Source organism: Pteropus alecto, unplaced genomic scaffold (genome assembly GCF_000325575.1).
Source record: "Pteropus alecto unplaced genomic scaffold, ASM32557v1 scaffold75, whole genome shotgun sequence".
Taxonomy (NCBI): domain Eukaryota; kingdom Metazoa; phylum Chordata; class Mammalia; order Chiroptera; family Pteropodidae; genus Pteropus; species Pteropus alecto.
In genome coordinates, this window is record NW_006440638.1 from 31420108 (window position 1) to 31443717 (window position 23610).

The 23610-nt window shown below is 35.5% G+C and overlaps 1 protein-coding gene across 2 annotated transcripts in view; it reads left to right on the plus strand.

The window, feature by feature from the left end:
• PPARG (peroxisome proliferator activated receptor gamma) overlaps window positions 1–23610 on the plus strand; it is a 121582-nt gene that overhangs the window by 83271 nt on the left and 14701 nt on the right. Inside the window, exons 5-7 of one of the 2 annotated variants that reach the window (XM_006917631.3) lie at window positions 525–663; window positions 11648–11847; window positions 20996–21446. In XM_006917631.3, the coding sequence (XP_006917693.1) occupies window positions 525–663; window positions 11648–11847; window positions 20996–21446 (790 nt within the window). Of the gene's footprint in view, window positions 1–524; window positions 664–11647; window positions 11848–20995; window positions 21447–23610 lie in introns of those variants that run through there. The other variant, XM_025050694.1, reaches the window with a different exon arrangement.

Sequence of the window (23610 nt, forward strand, 5' to 3'; positions counted from 1 at the left end):
TAATAAATGAAACCAATTCTGTAGGAAATTATGCAACATAGAGAATTCCAAAAAGTTATACACATATGGATTTTTATTGGCCCTGATCATATTTTAGAATGAAATGACTATAACTTTGCCAAACTGCTTAGCACAATTATAAGGGCTGGGGCATGCTATTGGAATGGCTTGCAGAGACACTGAACTGATTACATAGTGTTTTATTTGCATTACATTAAATCCAGAGCACTTCTTAGAGCATGCTGAAATGCAAACGTGGAGCCAAAATACATTGAATGACATTAGTTGGATGTGGTCACTGAAGGGCTAAAACAAGACACTGGAGATCACTGATTCTTTATTTCATAGCGAAGAAAATTGAGTTCCAGAGAGGATAAGTGATTTATCTCAAGTCCAGTGACAGAACTGAATCAAGAATCTACCTTTTCTGATTCCCAGGCCAATGCACCTTTAGTCATATGTTGCTGCTTCTGTGTGTCACAAAGACTTAAAATTTGCTCCTTTTTTTCATTATCCCTTTGCAGGGTTTCTTCCGGAGAACAATCAGATTGAAGCTTATTTATGATAGGTGTGATCTTAACTGTCGGATCCACAAAAAAAGTAGAAATAAATGTCAGTACTGTCGGTTTCAGAAATGCCTCGCTGTGGGGATGTCTCATAATGGTAAGTGAGCACTTAGCACCACATATATTACTCTCATTCTGGCTGCCAGATCAGTAGACACAAGGGCCATTGCTGAAATTGTGCACAGTTTTTCCACAGAATGCCAAATTTCAGAATATTGCATGCTGATAAAGCATTTCTCATTTAGTTCAGAGTTTCACAGCTGTTAGTGCAGAATCTTCTCTGTGGTTGGGCACCTGCCATAATAGGAGAAAAGACTTGAAAATCTGGGAGGTGATGGGAATAACCGTAGTATTTTAAAACAAATGTCATGCTAATTGTGATTTTTTTATGTTGTTTTAATAGTATTAAAAACAGAATTATACTTTACTTAGGTGTATCAATAGTTTCTTCCTACATCAAATATAAGAAAATCTTGCAGATTTCTGGATATGGAACTTTAAGTGGCTTATCAGAATTTAGATTTACATACTCTTTTTCCTCTTTACTATGCAGAGGTGAGTATAGATATAGCAGTTGTTTTGACTTGGAGAAGCATACAGTCTTGTGGATAAAGCAAATATTTAAAAGTTCCACAAAACTTCAGTGTCTATAGAAACATAAGAGAATAAAACTTTCTACTTTTTAAACCTATATCTAAAATCGAGCTTATGATTTGGGTGTCGACCTAAGGAGAAGAATGTAGAAGACCTGAGAAGAACCATATTTTCATGAACTATGGAGAACTAACTCAGTAAAATCATGGAAGATGAGCTTGTTTGAAGAAATAGTTCTTGTTTTTTGTTTAGCTCTGATTGCTTAACTAGCTCAAAACAAATTTTTATGTAACTTGACATTATTATATTTGTCAATATTAGTCAGTTCTTTCAAAACTCATTATGGGCTCAAGAAATGTAAAATGCCAAAGCAATCAAGTTAAATTCAAAGTCTTATTACATTAGATATCCTGTTTTTACTTTATTTTTTTTTGCCTTCACCTCTCTCAAAACTGACCTAGTAAGAGAATAATCTTTAAAGTCAGTCTTCATCTATAAGGACTCCATAGCATCTGTGAAAATTAAATTTTTGTTTCATCAAGCCTATGTTTGGTTTTCACAGAGGAAATCATCAAGATATTTGGGAATGATTGGTCGATACTCTAATTTTTAAAAATAGTTTAAAAAATTATATTTTTTTTATCATTATTATGTGTCATTTCCTATAAAGGCAAGAATGTATTATGACTAGATCTATTAGGTATTCTAGACAGGATGGAAATTTGGTCCAACTTTTCTCAACAATTAATTACATCTGCTGTGTAGCAGCATATAACTGCAGTCATTGATTGCTAAATAATTTGCTGGTTTAATTCCATCCATTTCCTTTTTATTTTAGACCTCATAAAACATAAGGGCATGTTTTCAAGTCAAGGGTTGTATTTTAGGTGATGCAATCAAGTTGAAATAAACTTATTTTATCTTTATGAAGAAATCTTTGACTTTGAGGTCATTATCTCTAAGACTGCCTAATAAAGCATGCCAGTTCTGCTTTTAATTATATTTTTTGTCCTTTAAAAAATTGTCACATCACACATCAATGTAAAATATATTTCCTGTTGCTTGTATACATACATGTAAAATATATCTCCTATTGCTTATTGTTTATAGGCAAATAATATTTAAAGCCCAGCCTTGTGATTATTGAGGATATAATTTTCTCTTCCCAGAAAAGTCAGAGAAAGTTATCATGAACTGAATAAGGTCATCTTTGGACATCGTATGACTATTATTCTATTTAGAGAGAGGAGCAGCCTTGATAGGAGTGTTTGGTACTTCTTGCAAAGGCTTCCCCACCCCAGCCCCCCACCCTCCACAAATAAAAGAAATTGTCATGGCATCAAAGACTTATGCAGTTCAGCACTTACAGGATTGTAGACATAACTAAGAAAATCCCTTTTCAGAGGTTTTGATGGGAATGTGTTTGCTGCACAGAAAAGGAAACATCCATTTGATCTACGTACAGAAGGGAAACTCAATGACTAGGTTTTGACCTGCCTTGCCTATTTTCTTGATGAAGGAAACATTTCAATATACAAAGTTTTCTAGGAGATCTTTGTCACTATTTAAAACTCATTGCATTGGCCAATGTGAGGCCAAAGTAATGAGATTTCCATTCATATAGAATGCTTTTTTATTAATGTTTTATGTGAATGGACCTCAACCAATTTATCAAAATAAGGCTTTTAGTGTTATACCAAAATCAGGACTTCACTGTTTTTAGTACACACAGAAAGAAATGAACATCCACCAAAGTAAATTTGCTCTATTCTGTGTTACTTTTATTTCTACTCTTTGGTCTCTGTTTAGCCCATTCTGTGAGTTTAGCTTCCCTATTAGCTAGCCACTCCCAGCTTTGAAGGAGGCTTCTGAGGTAACGTTCAAGGAGCCCTAAGGGCCCTGGGGTATATTGTTGGAAAATCACTGAAATCAGTGACTTCTAAGGCCTTTCAACTTTGTAAAGTCTATGATGCTATGTAAATCAAGTAATCTACCTCACTGAATTTTTCACTTTTCAGCCAGCTATTCTGTATCTTACAGATTATGTCACAGTCTTCCAAAATATTTAGGCAACCGGCATCATCAGTTGCCTGAATTTAAAAATTTTCACCTATATGTTTAGGTGCCATAAAAATATAAGTCATGCCTTAATCAGGTCTTTTATATGTTCTGATCACTTGCTCGGTAATTTAAGGCAATACATTTAATGATTGCATAATACTGTAACCCCAGAGTACAAAAGCAGTCTGGGCTAAAGAAAGTATAAATGGTATAGTTGCTTAATGTTCAGATAGAACTTACATTTTAATTGTGACGTGTAACCTAAACATCATAGAAGGATATGATTTCAGCATTCTTCCAGTTGGAAACTTCGAATTGTTTCCCAAATATCCATTTTCAGCATTGAGTAGTAAAAGCATCCGAGTGTTGCTCTGATGTGCTTTAGGAGCAATTTCTTTTCTGTAATGATCAGGATAAATACACGTTGCAATGATTTTGGTCATTTAATAATCCATCTTTTCTAGACCGTGGGTCAGTCCCACTGATTGCTCCAAAGCCTTCCTGAGTTATCCCAAGTGCAGTCAGTTCAATACCCTGTCCAGACACCTTTAGAGAAAGGCTCCAATTGCAAGTAGAGCAGAAATAGCGAGCCAATTTCCTGGACTACCCAAAATTAACTTACTAAGGGATCATTGCATCAGCTACTGTTTGTTTTACATTTCGAATTAGTGAAGCTGGTATCTACAGAATCTTGATAAAAATGCTCTCTCACAGATTAATAATGTTGCTTCTTCAATTAAATGGGCACTCACAGTTTTATAGATTTCTGAAGTATAATTTTCGTTTTCAAGTCCTGCTGTCAAAATCTCTGGTATCACATTTTTAAATGTGTTCTCTTTATTTTTAATGAGATAATTTAGTCATTAAGAATTCTGACTAGTCAATATTTTGTATTCAGGACTGATTTTCATGTGCATGAACTACATAATAAAATAAGTGTAGGCTGTGCATTTAAAAAAATAATCTGAAGAATTGACTTATGTTACTTATAAGTTATTTGGCTAAGTTTTTCCTGTACTATTGAGATTTGAATAAAAATTATGTTTTTCATAAATATAAAAATTAGTGGAATCTTAGCTTTGCTGATTAGGATGTCCTATTATAGAAATGATGGTCTTTTTAATTCTTAAAAAAAAAAAAAAAGCCAACAACTTAAAAATAATTTAAAATAAAATAAAAACCCAGAAAAATGGTTGTACACTTTTGTGGCACAGCATTTTAAGGTAGTTTTTCTCCTTCCTTTTAAATAGAAGCCCTAGTGTATGTTACAAAAAAGGAAAACCTGTATGGCAAATAAATTTAAAATTCCAACATGTTCTTCTTTTTTTCTTTAGTCTTTTCTTTGTGGTATCAAGGAAAGTTACCCAAATTTTAACTTTCAGGAAAATATAACAAAGTAAGAGGTCCTAATGCACATGACAGTTATGTCACTCAAACCCACCTGGCATTCATGACTGCCCACAGTCCAGCCTCCACCACCTTATCCCACTGCTGCTCTTTTTCCACGTATATTTCAGGCAAGTTGTGTACTTGACTGTTCCTGGAAAGTGCCCTATGATGGAATACCTGTGGGCCTCTGTATTATGTCCTTCAGTTCCCTGTCTAAATTCTACCTGGCATTCAAGGCCCAGTTCAAATGTCTTCTCTTCCATAAGACTTCTAATTCTCCATTCTTCCTCTTTGTGTATTATACCTTTCCTTGACACTACACTGTGCCTTATAAAACAAGAGAGTGATCAGATCTTTATTGACAGAAACCAAGCTACTATAGATAACAGTAAAAAGGTTAAATGAGAGGGAAAAATCAGGGAAATTCATCAGAACACCAGTGCAATATTATGAAACAAGACATTGGGATGGGTGAGAAGAAGTGGAATTGAGAGAAATATCAGAGCACTGACCAATGAATGCAAGTGTCTGAGGGGACAGAGGTTGGTCAAAGGTTATTCAAGGTGTTCAGTTTGGGTGATAAAATGAATTAACCAAGAAAGTAAAACAGGAAGAGGAGACAGTCTGGAGGGAGAAATGAAAGTTTGGTTTTTTGTTGTATTTGAAGTGCTTATGGGATATACAGCATCCGTGTATAAAGGGATGTAGGAATAGAGGAAGAAGTGAAAAATAAAAATTCAGATCTCAGGAAAGAATAGACAGGAGTCGTTTGTAGTTTCGGAAATTTTAAATGAGGCGAAAGCTAGATTGCAGTGGATTGGGAAGTAAATAGTGACAATGCAGACAGAGAAGGAAGACTACTCGTTAAATAACTTCAGTTGAGGAAAGATAACATGAAGGGGAGGTAATATTAGTGTCAAAACTAAACATCTGCTTAGGTGGAAAGGAAGGAGCTAGTAAAGAGAGGTATAAGAGAGAGAATAATCTGTGTATTTTTAGCATCTCCCCTAGTAGACATGTCCTTTTCATCCTTCTTGCCCCCTCCGCGGAGCCCCGTCCAGGCTGTCTAGCACAGTGTCTTGCACTAAACAGGTGTTCAATGAATGAATTAAACGATGTCAAATAAGACTTCAGGGACTGGGACTGAGTCAGAAGGTGAGGCAGTGATGTTTGTTGCTCATCTCTACTTTGGAAAGAAACCTAGGCAAATATTTAAATGTCCTCTATAAATAGTTTGAAAAATGTTACCCCTACATAAAAATAACTTAATATTGGTGTTCAGTCTGCAGCTCCTTGTTTTACTTTAGAGGAGCTAGAAAATGATAGTTATTAGATTGCCAAATTCTACAAAACCTCAAACTGCACATTTTTTCCCTCAAGAAAGAGGTGAGAAAACATATAACTTATTGACAATAGCTATACAAAAAGCAATAGTGTTATACAAGTCTTATTTATATGATAAGGCTATGGAAAATAAACATGTTAAAAATAGGGAAACTGACCATGAAACATAACCTTACTAATTGCCAAAAGCCTGATTTGACTGCAAATTCACCCCTTAGATGTTAAAAGACAAAAGCATTTTTAATAAAACACAACTTATTTAATTCTTCTATCTTCTTTTGATTTATTATTTGAATATCTGCTTTAATTTATCTGTGTAATTAAGTAGCATTTGTCATTGATGATCTTACAATTAGGTATATGTTTTTTAAATATGTCATTAATTATCATTAAGAAACATTAATTGTTTCTAAGCGCTATACTTAGATCCAAAGAGCGAGATAGCTAAATGTTCCATGTGCTTGGAGTTTATCAGTACTAAATACTCAGTGCTGAATGTGTCACATGCTAGTAGTGAGCTGCATTCAGTTCAGTAAAAGTATATTACATAAAGGCATGCTAATATTTTTACCAGAAATTAATGAGTGTCTACCAAACCTATTCTTCCTGAAGAGTGTGTAGTGATTCTGATATTGACAGTTTTTTTAAAACTAAGATACATGAATGCCAGTATTTTGGAAGTTGCCCTATGTGATATGTGCTAGATCTGTAGAACAGAAAGAATGTTTTGTTTTGTTTTTTTCAGCACCTCAAAGACTAAACAATTATTGCTTTAAAAAGAAAGAGAGAGAGTATAGCATATTCCCCAGTACTATGTATCATTGAGATTTGTAGAATTTTTATAGCTAAATTCAGAGCTAAAGGAAGGAATCTTTAGAGATCTTTTCTAAGTCCCTCATCCTGTAGATGAAGCAGTTGAAGACCAGAGAAGCTAAGCCACTTAGTTTTCCACTGAGCTAAAACTAGAAAGTAGAATTCCTAACTACCTATCTCAAGAGCAGTGTTAATTCCACTGTCTTCCAGAGAAGCCAAAAGTTCTCCCTCAGTGACTCATGGAGCATTTTCCTTTTATCTTTTAAGATTAATCAGCAGTGGTAGGAGATTTGGAAAAATATACTTGTATATGGGCGCGCTCAACCTTGTATTTCTGGTCCCCAGTCTAGAAGTTTCAACTTCTGTTTCTGAGCTTTAACTTCAGTCTCTTCAGAAGCAGCAGTCCAAAAAGAGAAGTCTTCCCTCTTCTTGGTTCTCAGATCCTCCACTCAATGGGTGGAAACTGAGGTTTAAGAATTACTTCACTAAAAAACACCATTCCTAAACAAGTTAAAGAAAGAGATGATGGATGGATGGATGGATGGATGGATGGATGGATGGATGGATGGATGGATGGATGGACGGATGTTTGGACGGACAGACAGACAGACAGACAGATTAGGTCTTCAGGGTTTGTTCTTTACCTGTGAGTAAGAATCTGGGACAGTGCACCATGCCTACCATCCTGGTTTATAGTCTACAGCAACCATAGTTGCCTTAGACCACTTCATCCGCAAGTAATAAAAGCTGTGCTTATTAAGCATTACTACATGCCAGGCACTAGCTAAACACTTTCTGTGCCTAATATTTTCACCCCACATGGGGTAGGTAGACATTATTAATGGGACTCAAAAGCGACAAAATAAAATCAACTTTTTCTCCCTTAAAATAGGCATACAAATAAAAAATTGTATTTCCCTTACCACTTCAGATTTCTATACATTTTGTGCAAATTTAGTCCCACTAAATGAGATGTATTTTTTTATCCCGTTTTTTAACCTCTGGTATGTAAAAATGCTAAAATCACCTATAGAATTAGTTGCACTAATAGTTAATTGAGTTTAATTTGCAGCATGTGCATTTAACGATACAGAACATTTGTTCATGAGATTTAGCCTTTCGGGGGAACTTCAGCTTATAAGAATTCACATTTTATTTAGGTTGGAGCAAAAGGCTTTAGCTTTAATATATCCTAATTCTAAAATTATTTTTTAAAGTTATTTTTGTCTATTTTGTTAGGTTATAAAAAAGCAGGACTAGTAAAGGTAATAAGTGACTATCTTTGGCTGTTTATTCTAAATTAATTTTTTGGATTACCTATTAGGAAAAAAGTGCTTTCCTAGGCACATAAACTTTTGTGTGTATTTATATTTTATTACCTGTGAAAAAATAACCAGCACCTAAGACAATGTCTGGCATACAGTAGATAGTCAGTACTTACTCATTGAGTGAAGAGGCAGTATTGCATGCTCTGGTAAATAACGAAAGTTAAAGAGCAAAAGATTGTTTGTAATTCCAACCACCTCTGTTTTGGTATATAACTCTGATTTTCTCCAAGTTTTGCACCCAAATTTCTTCTACTTTTTATATGCCATAATTATTACTGGGTGTTTTCTTTCGTGATCACTTTCCCAAACTTACCAATATAATACTATCTCATTTTCTGTTTTCAAACTTGATATTTTGGAGTTTAACTCATCAAGCATATATTATATACCTACTATGTGTATTTTGTTACATTCAGGAGCATAGATGAGAAAACCTGGTACTTATATATTTTATGTTCTAGTAGAATAACCAACATAAACCAATATAGTAGTATAGTACTAGCTCGATAGATAAACTAAGGTATGCATACAACATGAGCCCATCATTTAGGAAGTTTTTTCTACACTGTTCCAAACCCCAAGTTTTTGATACACTCCTCATTGAGTATTAGGATGGCATATTAAAATTTTCTATAGAAGATATATAATTTTAAAAGTTAACAAGTGATTCTAACACGTTCTGCCTCCCCTCTATTCCCCACTCCTCAACTGAGAACTACTGGTGAACAAAGAATAAACATAGTACAAGGAAGCAAATAATTGGACTGGTTTCCCAGAGAAGGATTTTGAAGGAATCTACTATCTAGGTTTTTTTTTTTTTTTCATTTTATTTCAAAATATGTTATATGAGGATTTAACAAATGCCAGACATTATACTAAATGCTAAGGATACAATAAGAAACAGGAGTCCTGCCTTCGTGGAGATTATATAGCAGAGGAAAAGAGAAAATATCACAGATCATTATTGTAATCAGTGCTATGAAAGAGAATACAATAAGTGATGAGGTTATATCCTGAGAGACTTATATGTCAGGGCAGAGGGGTGGGGGACTGAGATAAGAATATGAACAACAATTCATTGCCCATCCCCGTGGAACTAAAAAGAAAGAGAATGGGGAAAAGGGAGAAGAAAGACAAGATTTTTGACCAAAAAAAAAAAAAAAAAGGCAAGTTGAAGGGGTCATATGCAGAGGATATGTTTACCAAATGGATATAGGCTAATTTAATTTAAAGGACTCCAAACTGAATGGTAAGATTCTCTTCCCTTCTAACTCAGAGGTCCCTAAGGAGGCCCCTACAACCCAGTAGTTGTATTAGTTTTTGATAAAGCTTAGGGTCAACTGAAATGAACTTAGGAATTTGAGACTCAGGGATACAAAGCAGTCTCTTCTGTAGCAAATCCAAAATAAAATTCGCTAAGTACTCAGATGGAAATGTGTTCATGTGCTTTTATGTCTATGGTAGAAATGCTATCTTTAGCATAATGACATATAGCAAGGCACCATCCATTTATTCATTCCTGTATCCAACAACCATTAACTGAGCACCACTAAGTGCTAGAGATATAAATGAATACAAAAGTCTCTGCCCTCAAGGAGCTTATAGTCTAGGGCAGGAGACTCATAAAAACAAACACATTACTATGATACCATATGATAAGTATAATAGTAGAGCTATGCACAGGGTAATATTTGATATGATATCCAAATGACCTTATTACAAGAAAATGCAGAGTCCAAAATGTGGCCCCAAAGTAGCATTAGTCAAAATTATGTTCCAGCAATTCCACTTCTGGGTATCAATCTAAAGGAAAGAAAAACACTAACTTGAAAAGATATCTGTACCCCCGTGTTCATTGTAACGTTATTTACAATAGCCAATATATGGAAACAACCTAAGTGTTCCTGTATGGATGGATAAAGAAAATATGGTATATATACACAATGGAACATTATTCAGCCATATAAAAGAAAGAAATCTTGCCATTTGTGACAACATGAATGAACCTTGAGGGCATTACTCTAAGTGAAATAAGTCAAACAGAGAAAGACAAATACCATATGACTCATTATATGTGAACTCTAAAACAAAAGAAAACAAAACAAAAAACTAACTCATAGATAACAAAGAACAAACTGGTGGTTAACAGAGGCAAGTGGCTGGGAGCGGCGGGTGGTGCGGGGCAGTGAAATGGGTGAAAGAAGTCAAAAGGTACAAACTTCCAGTTATAAAATTAAGTGCTGAGGATGTAATGTACAGCATGGTGACTATGGTAATAATACTGAGTTTTATTTTGAAAGTTGCTAACAGAGTAGATCTCAAAGATTGTCATCACGAGAAAAAAAATTGTGTAACTATATGTGATGATAGCTGTTAACTAGCCTTACTGTGACCATTTTACAATATGTACAAATACTGAGTCACTGTTGTACACCTGAAACTAACATATTGTTATATGTCAATTATATCTCAATAAAAATTTTGAAGATTTAAATAAAACAGCATATGTAAGCACCTGGAATGAGGTATGATAATAATGAAATAAAATAATGATTATTTTACAGATAGTATTAGTAGGAAGGAAGAAAAACATATTTGAGTTGAAGCAGTTATAAATAGGTGATTTTTTTCCCCCAATGTAGGCCTTACAAACCTCTTAAATGTTCCTTTTTGCCCTTCTTTCTTTAGTTTTCTTCTTCTTTCGTACTTTCTCATTCCATAGGAAATCAAATATTAAGGAAATTGTCTTTTTGACAAACATCATTAAGTGATAATCCTGTAAAGTCGGGGGGCTAATTATGGCTTCTTTCCACCAAATATAAAAGTACTGTCTGGCCTAGTAACATGAAAGAAAGCACCATCTGTATTTCTTTATAACAGAGACGAAACAGATTATACAGACTCCCTGAGAATAAAGTCTATGTCTGTACAACTTTGAATCCTACATAGTTCTTTAATTCGTAAAACATGTTAATCCTTTTAGTGCCTGACCTTATGTCAAGTGCTGGGGACACAAAGATGAATAAGTCGCTGCCCCTGGCCTTCAGGATGTTGTTCTAGAGTGAGACAAATAGACATGTAAAATAAATAAAGTACAGGGTGAAATTGCTATCGTTGAAGTATGTACAAAGCTCTGTTAGAGTCCAGGAGAAGGAATAATAAACTCTGCTTGAAGAAAAAAGAGAAAGCCTCACAAAGAAGGTGACATTTGAATTGGGTCTTGAGGGATGAGTAGGAGCTGGCTCTCTATGTGTAAGTAAATAATGGGACCGAATACCTTTTTTGGTCAAACTCTTAGATTCTTTCACCTTCCTGGCAAGATCATGCATTACTTTTTTAAATTAAAGAAGTGAACAATTTAATATTTACTTGTAGCCTGTCCTATTGCTGTGAAATAAAAATATGAGCAAGGTTGTAGATAGAAACCAGGACTTGAGATTGGTGGAGGGGAGGAGGGCCTTTTGCTCTGTAGGCACTAGGACTACAGGAGAACAGTGCATTAAGAGCAGTAGTATTTCAATGATTCATCCTGTCATTTCTCTTCCTCTACAGCCATCAGGTTTGGGCGGATGCCACAGGCTGAGAAGGAGAAGCTGTTGGCAGAGATCTCCAGTGATATCGACCAGCTGAACCCAGAGTCTGCTGATCTACGGGCCCTGGCAAAACATTTGTATGACTCATACATAAAGTCCTTCCCGCTGACCAAAGCAAAGGCGAGGGCCATCTTGACAGGAAAGACAACAGATAAATCAGTTAGTTCTCTCTACTGTCTTAATTTGGGGTGGCTGGGTTTGTTGTTGTTGTGTTTTCCTTTGAGGAAATGATTTACCATGTTACACACACAGGTAGAGTACTATTCAGCTATTGGCTGTTACATACTGCAGGCTTGAGTCTGAAACACAGGAAAGGAAATGGCTTCAGATAGGATAAGTGAAAATTATTTTGAGAAGGGAGAAAGTCCTTCAAGTTCTCTTAATAAATTCTTTGAGAACAGTGTAAAAATATGCAGGTCATCTTAACTTTAATGAATGAACCAAAGCCTCCTTCATCCCACCATCCTCTTTCAGGATACATGTCTTTTCTTGGTATCAAAACAGCTGGTCATAACTACATTAATTCATGCAACTCGGCTTTCCTGACCTAGGTTTGGAAAAGGTATTCAGTCCCCTTATTTTACCTTTTAAGAGAACTATTAGAGTTACCTTTTACAAAGTTCCACGTGGGGCACAAAAATACATTCCGGATATTATATTACCTTTCTTTCCTTTGTAGCACTCTATTGCTAGTTCCTGGGTAACTGAGAGCTTTATCCTTTTATTATATGTATGAATTTTATCTTCTGTGAGACTCAGAGCTTCTTGGGCTACTCTAGTGGATTCTCAAACATCTGTAGGCTCATTGATTACCACTGTTTAGAAAACCCAGAATGGATTGTAATTGTTATTGAGTCAAGTTTTCCAGAAGCAGACCTCTTCTCTGGCAGGAATCTGCAAAAACAATGTGGATTCATATTAAAACAAAACACAACTACACATGAAATTCTAATCCCAGTTCTGCCATTAGCTTGCAGATTGATCACATCTCTGGACCTCAGTTTACACAGGCAGGGTCTGACTTTGATTGTCATTACCTCCACAGCAGGTTCCTAGGGTAGTAAGATCCACGAAACGCATTCAGGAGACACCATCCCAGCCCTTAGGAGCCCTTTTATGCTCTCATTTATTTTCAAATGAACACCTTTAGGAGAGGTATGCAGTTACTTGATAGATATATGTAACTTTTTCCCCACTCAGTTATATTTTGGGGAAAATTTCATTACCCTTTAATGTATTTTGATGATTGTCTCAAGATGTTATTTTTCCTTTTAGCTAAACAGAGTAGGGTCAACTAAAAGAAAAAGCTCCTGTGGGATATTGCCGTATAAAGGGTGAAATGCCCAGAAGGACAATGAGTTCTCTGACTACGAGAGGTTGTTGATACCTTAACAGTATTATACCTATATTCAGTTCTTTACAATTTCAAAAAAATCTTACACATTCATATGTTTGAGACACTAAACCGTCTCATGGCTCCTGTTATTACCCTCTATTTAAAGGTTAAGCATTTTGCCTTGAGATCACATAATTAGCATGTGGAAGAACCAAGACTATAATACAGGCCTCTGACTTCTACTTCAGTGCTTTCTTAGCATGATATTCTCTCTGGAAGCTAGCCTTTCCCATCGGCTAGCAGTGAGCCAGGCTGACCTATACACAAGGAAAGTTTCACCTTGGAGAAACATTCTGAGTTACGATTTATTTTTATCAATTTTTAGAATAGCAAGAATTATCTACCTTGTTCTGCTATCCCAGTATACTCACAGTCGGGAAATTTTTCTTGTGCTTTGTTCTTCCTGAATTACAGAGACTAGGACTGTCTCCCACAGACATTTATTGTAGGTCATAGTAAAGCTAAGTCTGTGTATTCATTACATGAAAAAAGTCAGGGCATAACAAAACAAAAGCAAATAAATGAAGACCTCTACATAGCCGATTTGACTACGGAAAATAAACTGTTTGTTTAAAGAGATAAAAATAAAAGAAAAACTAGAGCAATGTGGCTAAAGAGGGTTAACAGTTTACGGCAAATTGCAACAGCTTGCTGAAAGCCAGTATGGGGTAGGGAAGTGGAGGCTAGGAGCCCCAGAACTGAGAAAGGAATAATATAACTAAAACAATGTTTACTCCAGTTTTACCTCGAGCTATTTGTTTTCCTGGAACTGCTTTCTCAGCTTCACTTTATCTCCCAATCCAGACCTGCAATCCATGGTGGAAATCCTATCAATTTAATAGTACCTGGAAGATAGAAGGAAGATAGTTTTTTGTTTGTTTTTTAAATTTTCCCCAGTAGTCAAGAATTTAAGTTTACACTACCAGTGGCCAATATACTCTTCTGTGTGTTACTGAAGGGCACAGAGCCCAATCCATTGTAAATCACTTTAAAGCCTCATGCCAATTGACTCTTCGGCTCTAAATCTTTGAGTTAAAAATAAGATAATTGCAGGCTCTTTATGGAATAAATAGGTATTAAGCTATTTTAAGGGAAAGGGATACAAAATGCTTGACTATAGTCTTTTCAAGTTCAGAGGCCAAATATTTGTAATTTTTTCCACTATAGTAACTGGGAGTGTGCACTGCCCATAGTAGTTATTCGGGATGTATTACTGAATTAAAAACTGTTTGCTTAACTGAATTAAAAACTGTTGCCTATGCCCTTTGAAATTCTGGACTTTCAGCAAAAATTGGCCTCTAACTAGCCCAATATTTGCTCACCAAACTTGGACATCATTAATGATCTGGATAGAGGCAGAATTGCCTCTTATAAAGATCTGGAAAGGAATGAGAGACTGGGCCAAATTAAAATAATCCATTCCCTGATTACACAAAACTGAAATAGAATTGTTTGGCTCTCCTTTTTCTCCTTATCTTTCAAAATCAAATTAAGCACTGGTGGAAAGAAATAGTTCAGAGAGGAATATGGGAGAGGGAAAAAAATCCAAAATGTGATTTCCAATGAGACTAGAGATTTGTTCTTTATCTTACATGGTCATGTTATTCATTTGATAGCATCTTTCTCAGGGGTGTTATGTTATCTCTTGGCCAAGACTTATGAAAGTTAAGATTTGAATTGATAGGAAAAGTTTTGCAGAAATATGGACTTTTGAGAGGGTGGGGGATGTGAAAAGTGGCTACGGCTGGTGTTGTAGAGCAGTTTGGGTCTCATTATATACACCCTGCTAAAACTGATGTCATTAGTGTTGGTTAGGCCAACCCTGGGGGAGGCTACTCAGCATAGTGGGTGCCCAGAACCTTTGGAAAAGGAAATGGCTTTATTGAAGCGGCCATTCTTTAAGTTTATCTTACTATTTAATTTAACCATTGCCTATTCTGTCACATATATGGAATGTCTGCTAATCTCTCCTCCCAGGCCCAGCACCAGCATTTGCCTGCAGTACAACCGGGGCTTCTCTCCTTGCCAACTTAACTTCCTTCTCCTATATCTTATTCCCTGGTGCCATTTGCACCTTTCAAAACAGATAAGTGGACAGATAAATTAAATGTTCCTGCTTCCCTCTTATCTTTTTAACTTTAACATCATATCTTTGGGACATGATGTACTTTTCATTGTCTTGTCTGAAAATAATAATGCTTGGGAATTTTAGGCCCAGGGCTAAGAGAAGATGAGATATGGAAGCACAGAATATGGATCACTGGAGAAGAATTTTAGGAGCGATAGGCCTTTTAGCTACCCTCAAATAGAAACGAAACTGGCTCTCCCACAGTCTTTCTCTTTCAATGGCTTATTCCAGCCCAGGCCCCTCCTTTAAGAGATCCTAGTGAACTCTGAAAACGAATAAGTTACAACTAGGTGCTGTGTTTCACAAAGGCAGCTTGAGTACTGAATGGATTTGGAATTTCCCAGTGTTTGACCATTACCTTGATGTGATGATCACACTGGGTGTATAATTATCACATAATCCCATGTTTGTTGGTGAAAATAAAGAGAGTGGTTTTCAAAAACCATTTTCAGTGCCGTGGTTTGTCATAAAACAATAAATAGAAAAATGCTTGGTGTGCCTGCCAGCTTTTCACTTTATATCTGAGAGATGGTGAGGCCCTGGCTGTACTCTATCTGCAAATAAGGAATAAAACTTGTTAGTTATACTTATTGGACTTTGGGTCCCAAGGCAGCACATTGCTTATGATAGGTAAACGTGGAGTCACTGTTTTTATAATTACAAGAACAGACCGATGCCATAATGAAAATGGTTTTTCTAAATAGTGTATGAAATATAAAACTACTGACTAATAAAACCAATATAGGAGTGTAAAACTTTGTGAAAATACTTCCGTACCCATTTAAACTTTAGCATTCTAAAATTTACAGTGGCCATCAAATCTAGCAACTCAAACTATTGGAAAGATATCTGTCCTTTAAAATCCTACACTTAACTCACAGCTACACAAAGTGTGCCCTCTTTCCCCTTTATCTGTGGAAAAACCTGAGTGAGCTGGAATTCACTCTCCTGAGAAGACACTAGACAAACCCTCAGAGGAAAGAGACTCAGCACCCAGTACAAATAAAGAGCAGGATAATAGTGCTATTTTGTTTCAATGGCTACTATAGAAGGTAGGATCCTGGGATCATTAATTCGTGTTAATAAAAAAAATAAATTCCTTTATTGCCAGGACTGTCAGGGATAGCTAAAGATATAATATATCTGAACCAATAGTATTCTTTCAGATAATAAATTAAAAAGATAATATTCTATGTAGTTAAGAAAAAAAGTGCTTGGATTTTTTTCTTTTTTAACGATTAGACTCAGTTGACCAAAACCCTTGCTTGCCATCTGAGTAACGTTTTGACTGGCAGTTGATGGTTTTTTAAGAGCTGTGGTTATGTGCTAGTTCATTAAAGTATGAATAATTATTCCTATTAAGTTTTTGTTTGTCTTAAATCTCTAAACCATGCAGGAAAACAGAGTTACATTTGAGAGACTTTCAAATTTAACTTCAATCACATAGCACTTCACTAGACCTCTAGGAAATAATAATTCAGAAGGCTCTGACTCCAAGATCACATATAGGAGCTTCAGTGTAAAAGCCCCAATTCCTCCCAGAACGGTAATTTTATTTAAAGAAGAAAAGTGTGGAAGTCATGTAGAAAGAAATAGAAAGAGAAAAGAACTAATTATGAGTCAGGAGATCTAGTCCTACTTCAGGTTTACTATAAATAGCTATGACTTTGGAACATCTCTTGGCTTCAGTTTATTCATACCTAGTCAGAAAATGATGCTGTAGCTTATTTCTACAGACCCCTTTAGTTCTGTAAATCCCATGGTTCTCAAAAAAAGGAAAATAGGAACAACAAGGGCAGAAACTAGAAAGAAGTCGAGGAAACCCAACCAATGCATTTTGGATGAACATTCACCCACTATAGCTAATTGAGGAGAACTATGTGTGTCTAAAAGGACGAAAGTCAGAAGTATAAAAAGAAAGAAACAAAATGAAGAAGAGAGGCCCTAAGAACTCAGTTTTCTTCCTTGTACTTTTGTTTAATTTGTCAAGAAAACTAAGAATATCAGGAGAGCCCCACAAGATGAAGTACACATTTTTTCAGGTCATTTTTAACTCTGAGGTGGTTACCAAGTGATCATTTATGAGAAGGTAGAGTTAGTTGTCTGCTATACTAATTTCAGTCTCCCAAATTAGAGAAATCACTGGAATAATCTGTGTTTTATTAGTTGACTTTCTCATTTATCTCCTTTAGTTTGCTATTTATTATTTGAGGAGCTGTAAACTTAGAGCATTCACGTATAATCCCTTTTATAGCTAGTATTAAAACGCTGATGTTATTGGACTACTAAGGAACACTCTTGTTCTATTTCTCCATTATTAAGCCAGCTTTCCCTGTGACCTTTGTGTTATACATAGGAGGCATGAAATAGGTCTGCAACTAAATTTAATTATCTATATAAAGCAGTACCCCCTAATCTCATCCTGGCTTTGATATGTGGAGCCATTTTTGAAAATCACAATATATCAAAATAAAGTACATTTGATGTATCTCTCCAAAGAAAACTTTTTTTTTTTTTTTTTGTAATTTCCCCTTATAGAAACCATTTTTGCTTCTCTGGAAAAACGTATTCAAGTGAAGTTTTTTTCATTTCATTCTCACATTTTTCTGGTCTGTTCAGTATACTAGAAGGACAAGCATCATAATGGCCAGAGGCAGATTCACCAGGAAGCTGATGAAGCTTAAGGGCCCCTCCCTTGCACAGAGCCCTTTCCAATCCCTGAGAAGAGCCTGAGCAATTTTGTTCTTATAATTTGTATTTTTGAACCCAACAATGTTGTAAATGTACCCAACAACTATGTACATTTTAAGCCCCACAAAACCTGGATCTATCCCCGATGATGTTCTAAATGTAATTAAGCATGCTTTCCTGTTAAGGAGAGATGCTAATCTAGCCATATGATAGTGTCTGAAGATAAGTAAATTGTTAGTTCCAAACTAAAAGGGTAAAATCATTAAAACTAAATTTGATGATATGGTTCATCTTATAATGGCAGATCATCTAATGATACTGTACAAGCTAATAGAACAGATAAGGTTTCTCTTTACTTTGTAGAAAATACAGAAATGTGGAATATTTTACCAGAAGTGTAATACTGAATTAATGATTCAAAATAAATTCCACAGACGTAATTTCACCCATAGTTTTAAGCGATAGGGTCTTCAATGTTTTTTACTGTTTTAGGATATGGAGGTCTCATTGTGTGAAATGTGCAGATTAACCATTTGCAATCTAAGGATTGTCAAATTGGTGAAAAAGAAAGGCAGATCATATCTGATCATCACTCGTACAGTTTGACAGATGCACGTGGAGGCTGAAAGAAACTATGCAGACTTCAAAAATTCAATGAAAACAGCATAATCATATGACTGGGAAAACAAAACAAAACAAAAATCCACCTGGTATTCATTCACATGTCAATACCTAGAATTTTCTGCCAGCTCACCACTTTCAAAATGCTGAAGAGATTAAAAAAAAAAACTGGAATGGTTTGGCATGATGGTGGGGGCCACTGATTCCTTTCTCTGTCCTTGAGTGTTTACTGCCAGGAAATCCTGACCAACATTGATTGCCAAGGGGTTAAAGTCACATTGTTGTTAAATTGGGAGAGAAAATTAGCAGGATTTTGTGCCCTATGCTCAACTATCTCAGAGTTTCAAAAACAGGAACCTGGGTCTTTATATGAGGGGACAGGGGAAGTTAAGGGGAAGAGTCACAGGGTGATTTATCAGGGCATAGTTCCAGATAAATTGCTTACATGGGGGTGGAAGAATTTTCTGCATACATTCTGTGCCAAGAACCAAATGGGTGAGCAGAAGCTCTTCTAAAAGTTGAAGTGGGTTGTTCTGGGTACAGTCTTTTCATATGTGAAGAGGTGATGATTTTATATTCATGTAACTTGTACATACATGTGCAGGTAGACTTTTCAGGTATCCATACCATGAGATTCTCATGGCAAAAAAGCTAGTATTTCTTCAACATAAATCATAATAAACTACAAAACTCCTGGAAAACAGAAACCAGGTTTGCTCTAGGTTCTATAAAACAAGTTTTACCCACTAGAATCTGACATTCCGAGGAAATAGCACATTATAACTGATATGACTTACTATCTACTCTGGCTTTTTTTCCTCTCCCATTAATAATATCAATCCTAAAGTAGGGAAAAAAAAACAAAAAAGCAAAATATACAAAAACATAGCACTATTTGCTCCTGATTTACTTGAAGAATTAGTTAGAGCAACCAGGCAAACTTACTCTTAGGCTCCTCACATCTGTCCTCCTTTGTGGTTTGCTAAACAATATAATTGAAGTAAAATTTTTTTTAAATGAAGAATTTCTGGAATATCTCCAGTAAATAGTGTTGAAATAATATGCAAGTTTGGAAATCTATTCAGCATCTTAGAGTCCTTAGTGTTAGTGTTATTTTCTTCAGTGTAGAACAGATTTAATAGCTTGGTGAAAATTCTAGACTCATATAGAGATTAATAGAATCTCTAAACCTTGAAGCTGGCAATGACTTCCACTCATTGCACTCACTTTCTCTTGCCAATCAGGAGAGAATTCTCAACATCTCTGCTCAAACGAATATTTATAGCACATTAGAGACTTCATGTTCAGTGTACATGCATGTGTATGCATGCTCACACATATCCACTCACACACTACACAGACCACACACACAGTTTCTGAGAAATACAACTAGAGTATTCTCAAGAGAAGAGATGGAAATCTCCAATTTAATCCATTTTCCTCAAATGAGAAATTTGAGGCCTAGGAAAGATAAATGACTTTCCTAAAGTCAGATAGTTAACCACAGAACAAAAGCTAGAACCCAAGTATCCTCAACTCTTGTTCTAATACTTCCAGGTATGCACTTGATTTGAATAGGACTAGAGGTTTGATTCCTTATGTAGTTCATTATATCCAATGTATATAAAGTCCTGCCCCTTCTCAATCAGAGTAGCCTTGAGAGTTTTCACAATGACTACAAACCTTTTGTTAGTTCTATACAAGAAAATGAAGGAGTGGGATCATTTCATGGCTAATACAACTTGCTTTTAAAAGCAGCCTTTTGCAAACCTGATGCTCATGTTTTATTGATTATTTGACCCTTAAATACCAATATTTTGAAAAATAAGTTCAAAACTTTTTTTTTTTTTTTTTGCCACTTTTTGCAGCGCTTACCCACAGGCCTTACACATCTGCTCTTCCTGAAACAGATTGCTTCCAGAGCATTAAAAAAAAGAAATAGACATTTTCTTGGCTCAATATTTCTAATCTGCTTTCAGACTGAGTTTTATAATTAAGTATATTTTACATGCACACTTTGTTTCATTTCAGATCTCAGTAGATTTAATTTAAAACTGCAAGGTTACTTTATGTTCAAGTGTGTCTGTTCAACCCTGAGTTGCTGAAATGCTTTTTATTGAAAGAAGGCTAAAAACGTATTCTATTGAAAGCCAAGATAAACAATAAATTTTATATTATTTTTTAAATCAACAGCAAACACTCCAAACAACAGAAATTGGAACTATTAGCTAGTCATAGGTAAAGTGTTACAGTATAAATTGAAGGAAAAAAAGACCAAAACTATTAAAATATGTTTGATCCCAGAAGACAATGAGGAGAAATAATCAGGAGATAAGAGTATTTCATCATTATTAAGTGTTGTTGACTTTAAAGATGTTAGTTATTAAAGCAAATGTGTATAAAGAAATCGGGATGGTATTCACTGTGAATTAGAAATCTCCAACTCAGCCACTTTTTCTTTTTATTTGCAGCCATTTGTTATCTATGACATGAATTCCTTAATGATGGGAGAAGATAAAATCAAGTTCAAACACATCACCCCCTTGCAGGAGCAGAGCAAAGAGGTAGCCATCCGCATTTTTCAGGGGTGTCAGTTTCGCTCAGTGGAAGCAGTGCAAGAGATCACAGAGTATGCCAAAAGTATTCCTGGCTTTGTAAACCTTGACTTGAATGACCAAGTAACTCTCCTAAAATATGGCGTCCATGAGATCATTTACACAATGCTGGCCTCCTTGATGAATAAAGATGGGGTTCTCATATCAGAGGGCCAAGGATTCATGACAAGGGAGTTTCTAAAGAGCCTGAGAAAGCCCTTTGGTGACTTTATGGAGCCCAAGTTTGAGTTTGCTGTGAAGTTCAATGCACTGGAATTAGATGACAGCGACTTGGCAATATTTATAGCCGTCATTATTCTCAGTGGAGGTAAGATTCATCTTTTGATCTTCCATGAAAGAGGGTGGGATGGTGGTGGAATTGGTGAAAACTTTTTGACTTTCCTTGGTGATTGTCTGTGTTCCTTTTTTCCTTATTCTTACTTTTCATATAGAAAATGCCAATGGCATAATGCCATGAGAAGGTCTCTATGTGTGTAAAATACCAAGAAAGAATATTGTAGATTTGCTCTTTGAAGACTATGGGTAACCCATGCTCTTTTCTTTTATCCATTATAATATTTTTTCCAATCAAACTCATACATGGAAGGCAAATGCCCTTTTTTTTTCTCCTTATTTTCTTTTTTCTTCTCTTTTTTCTCTTCTTTTCAGAAGGCTAATCTAATATTCATTTCGTTTAAGTAATGACATGTATAACTTTGCTTAAGATGATGCTCATTTAGCATATAGAAAGCACCGTTAAGTGGTTTTGGTCAAATTGTACTCCTGCCCCACCATCAGTAAGATACTTCTTTGAATTGCTTTTCCAATATCAGGAATCAAAGAATGTATATCTACTGACCTCTATCTACTCTCTCATGTCGATTCCTCTGATGGCTTCCCTTAAAGTACTTTTGTGAGGTGGTTGGCTGTGATTAAGAATTCGGTCTGAACCAAAGAACACACAGCAGAGCAATAAATTGAGTTATTTAGCAATTCATTTTAGTTTTGACCTTGCAAGTACATGATCTAACTCAGAGGTCCCCAACCCCTGGGCCACGGACTGGTACCAGTCTGTGGCCTGTTAGGAATCGCACTACCCAGCAGGAAGTGAGTGGCGGGCAAGTGAGCGAAGCTTCAACTGTATTTGCAGCTGCTCCCCAGAGCTAGCATCACCGCCTCAGCTCCACCTCAGATCATCAGGCATCAGATGCTCATAGGTGCCAAAAAGGTTGGGGACGGCTGATCTGACTAACCAACTCCAAAAGCCAGGTTTTATACCAAATGCTACTTTCATTGGCCTCTCGCATATTTCCAATGAGTAGAAGAAAGTTTTACTGTCATATCACTCTATAAAAATTGTTTTTAACAACGAGTTTTCATAACTGAAATGCATTTCAGGTGAGCTTTTTGTGTACTTACAGAATATCCTCTGTTTGTGAAAACTGATGTGACAGTGGAGGGATAGTGGTCCTATAGATGTAAGCTGTGTGCAACTGTTCAGGATATTATAAAAACCATGATTCACTTTGTACTTTGTTGCCCAATTACTTGAGAATGGAATGCTTCTGAAATCAGGTGCTTAGTATGTTAGTAAAAGTAATAATAGCAAACAGTTATTAAGTACTTAACCATATGCCAGCAATGTTCTAAGCACTTCATACACATTTGTTTAATTCTCACGATCCAATGAGATAAGCACCATTTTGGAAACAAGGACACAACAAAGCACTGAAAGTGTCAGTCACTTGCCAGGGTTACCCAGCTAGCAAAAGATGGAGCCAAGATTATAAACAGAGGCAGTCTAGCTCCAGCATCTGTACTGATACTGCCCTTTACATGACTAGGGTGCAAATGGATAACAATGTGGCATAGGTTAACTCTGGAGCTTCAAGTTTAGTGTTAGTTTGTAACTCACTTAAAAATGACTTTTTTTGGTATTATGTTTAATATAACAAAAATATGCTATCCAACATGTTTTAATATCTTGACTGAATCTACGTCTTAAATTAACCCTTGATCCTCTCAGATATGTGATTAATTCAGCAAACAAGAATGAGATTCTAGATTATTTGAGGTTCACTGGGAGAAAAAGATTAAATTTTGAAAAATCAGATTAGAAAACAAGTTAATATTGTTTAACTAGCTAATATTTTAAAGCACATTTTATTTTTAATGAAAAATAGAAATAGAATTATTAACATTTGATATGTTCTAAGATTTTTCCTAAGTGTACTGTAGATACCATGTTTATATTCCTTTTTTTTTTTTGCTTAATTATTTTTCCATGTCATTACATATTCTTTCTTAACATTTTTTATTGATTTTTAAAAATAAAAGTAATACTTGGTCATTTTATAAATCAAATAGTACAGAAAAGTGGAAGCGAAAAGTAAAGGTCTCTATTCCCAGAATTAAAATGAATTAACAAAGCCCTTTTTCTCCTAGCATGTACTAGCATGTATATATGCTACCATTTTTAATGACTATAAAAT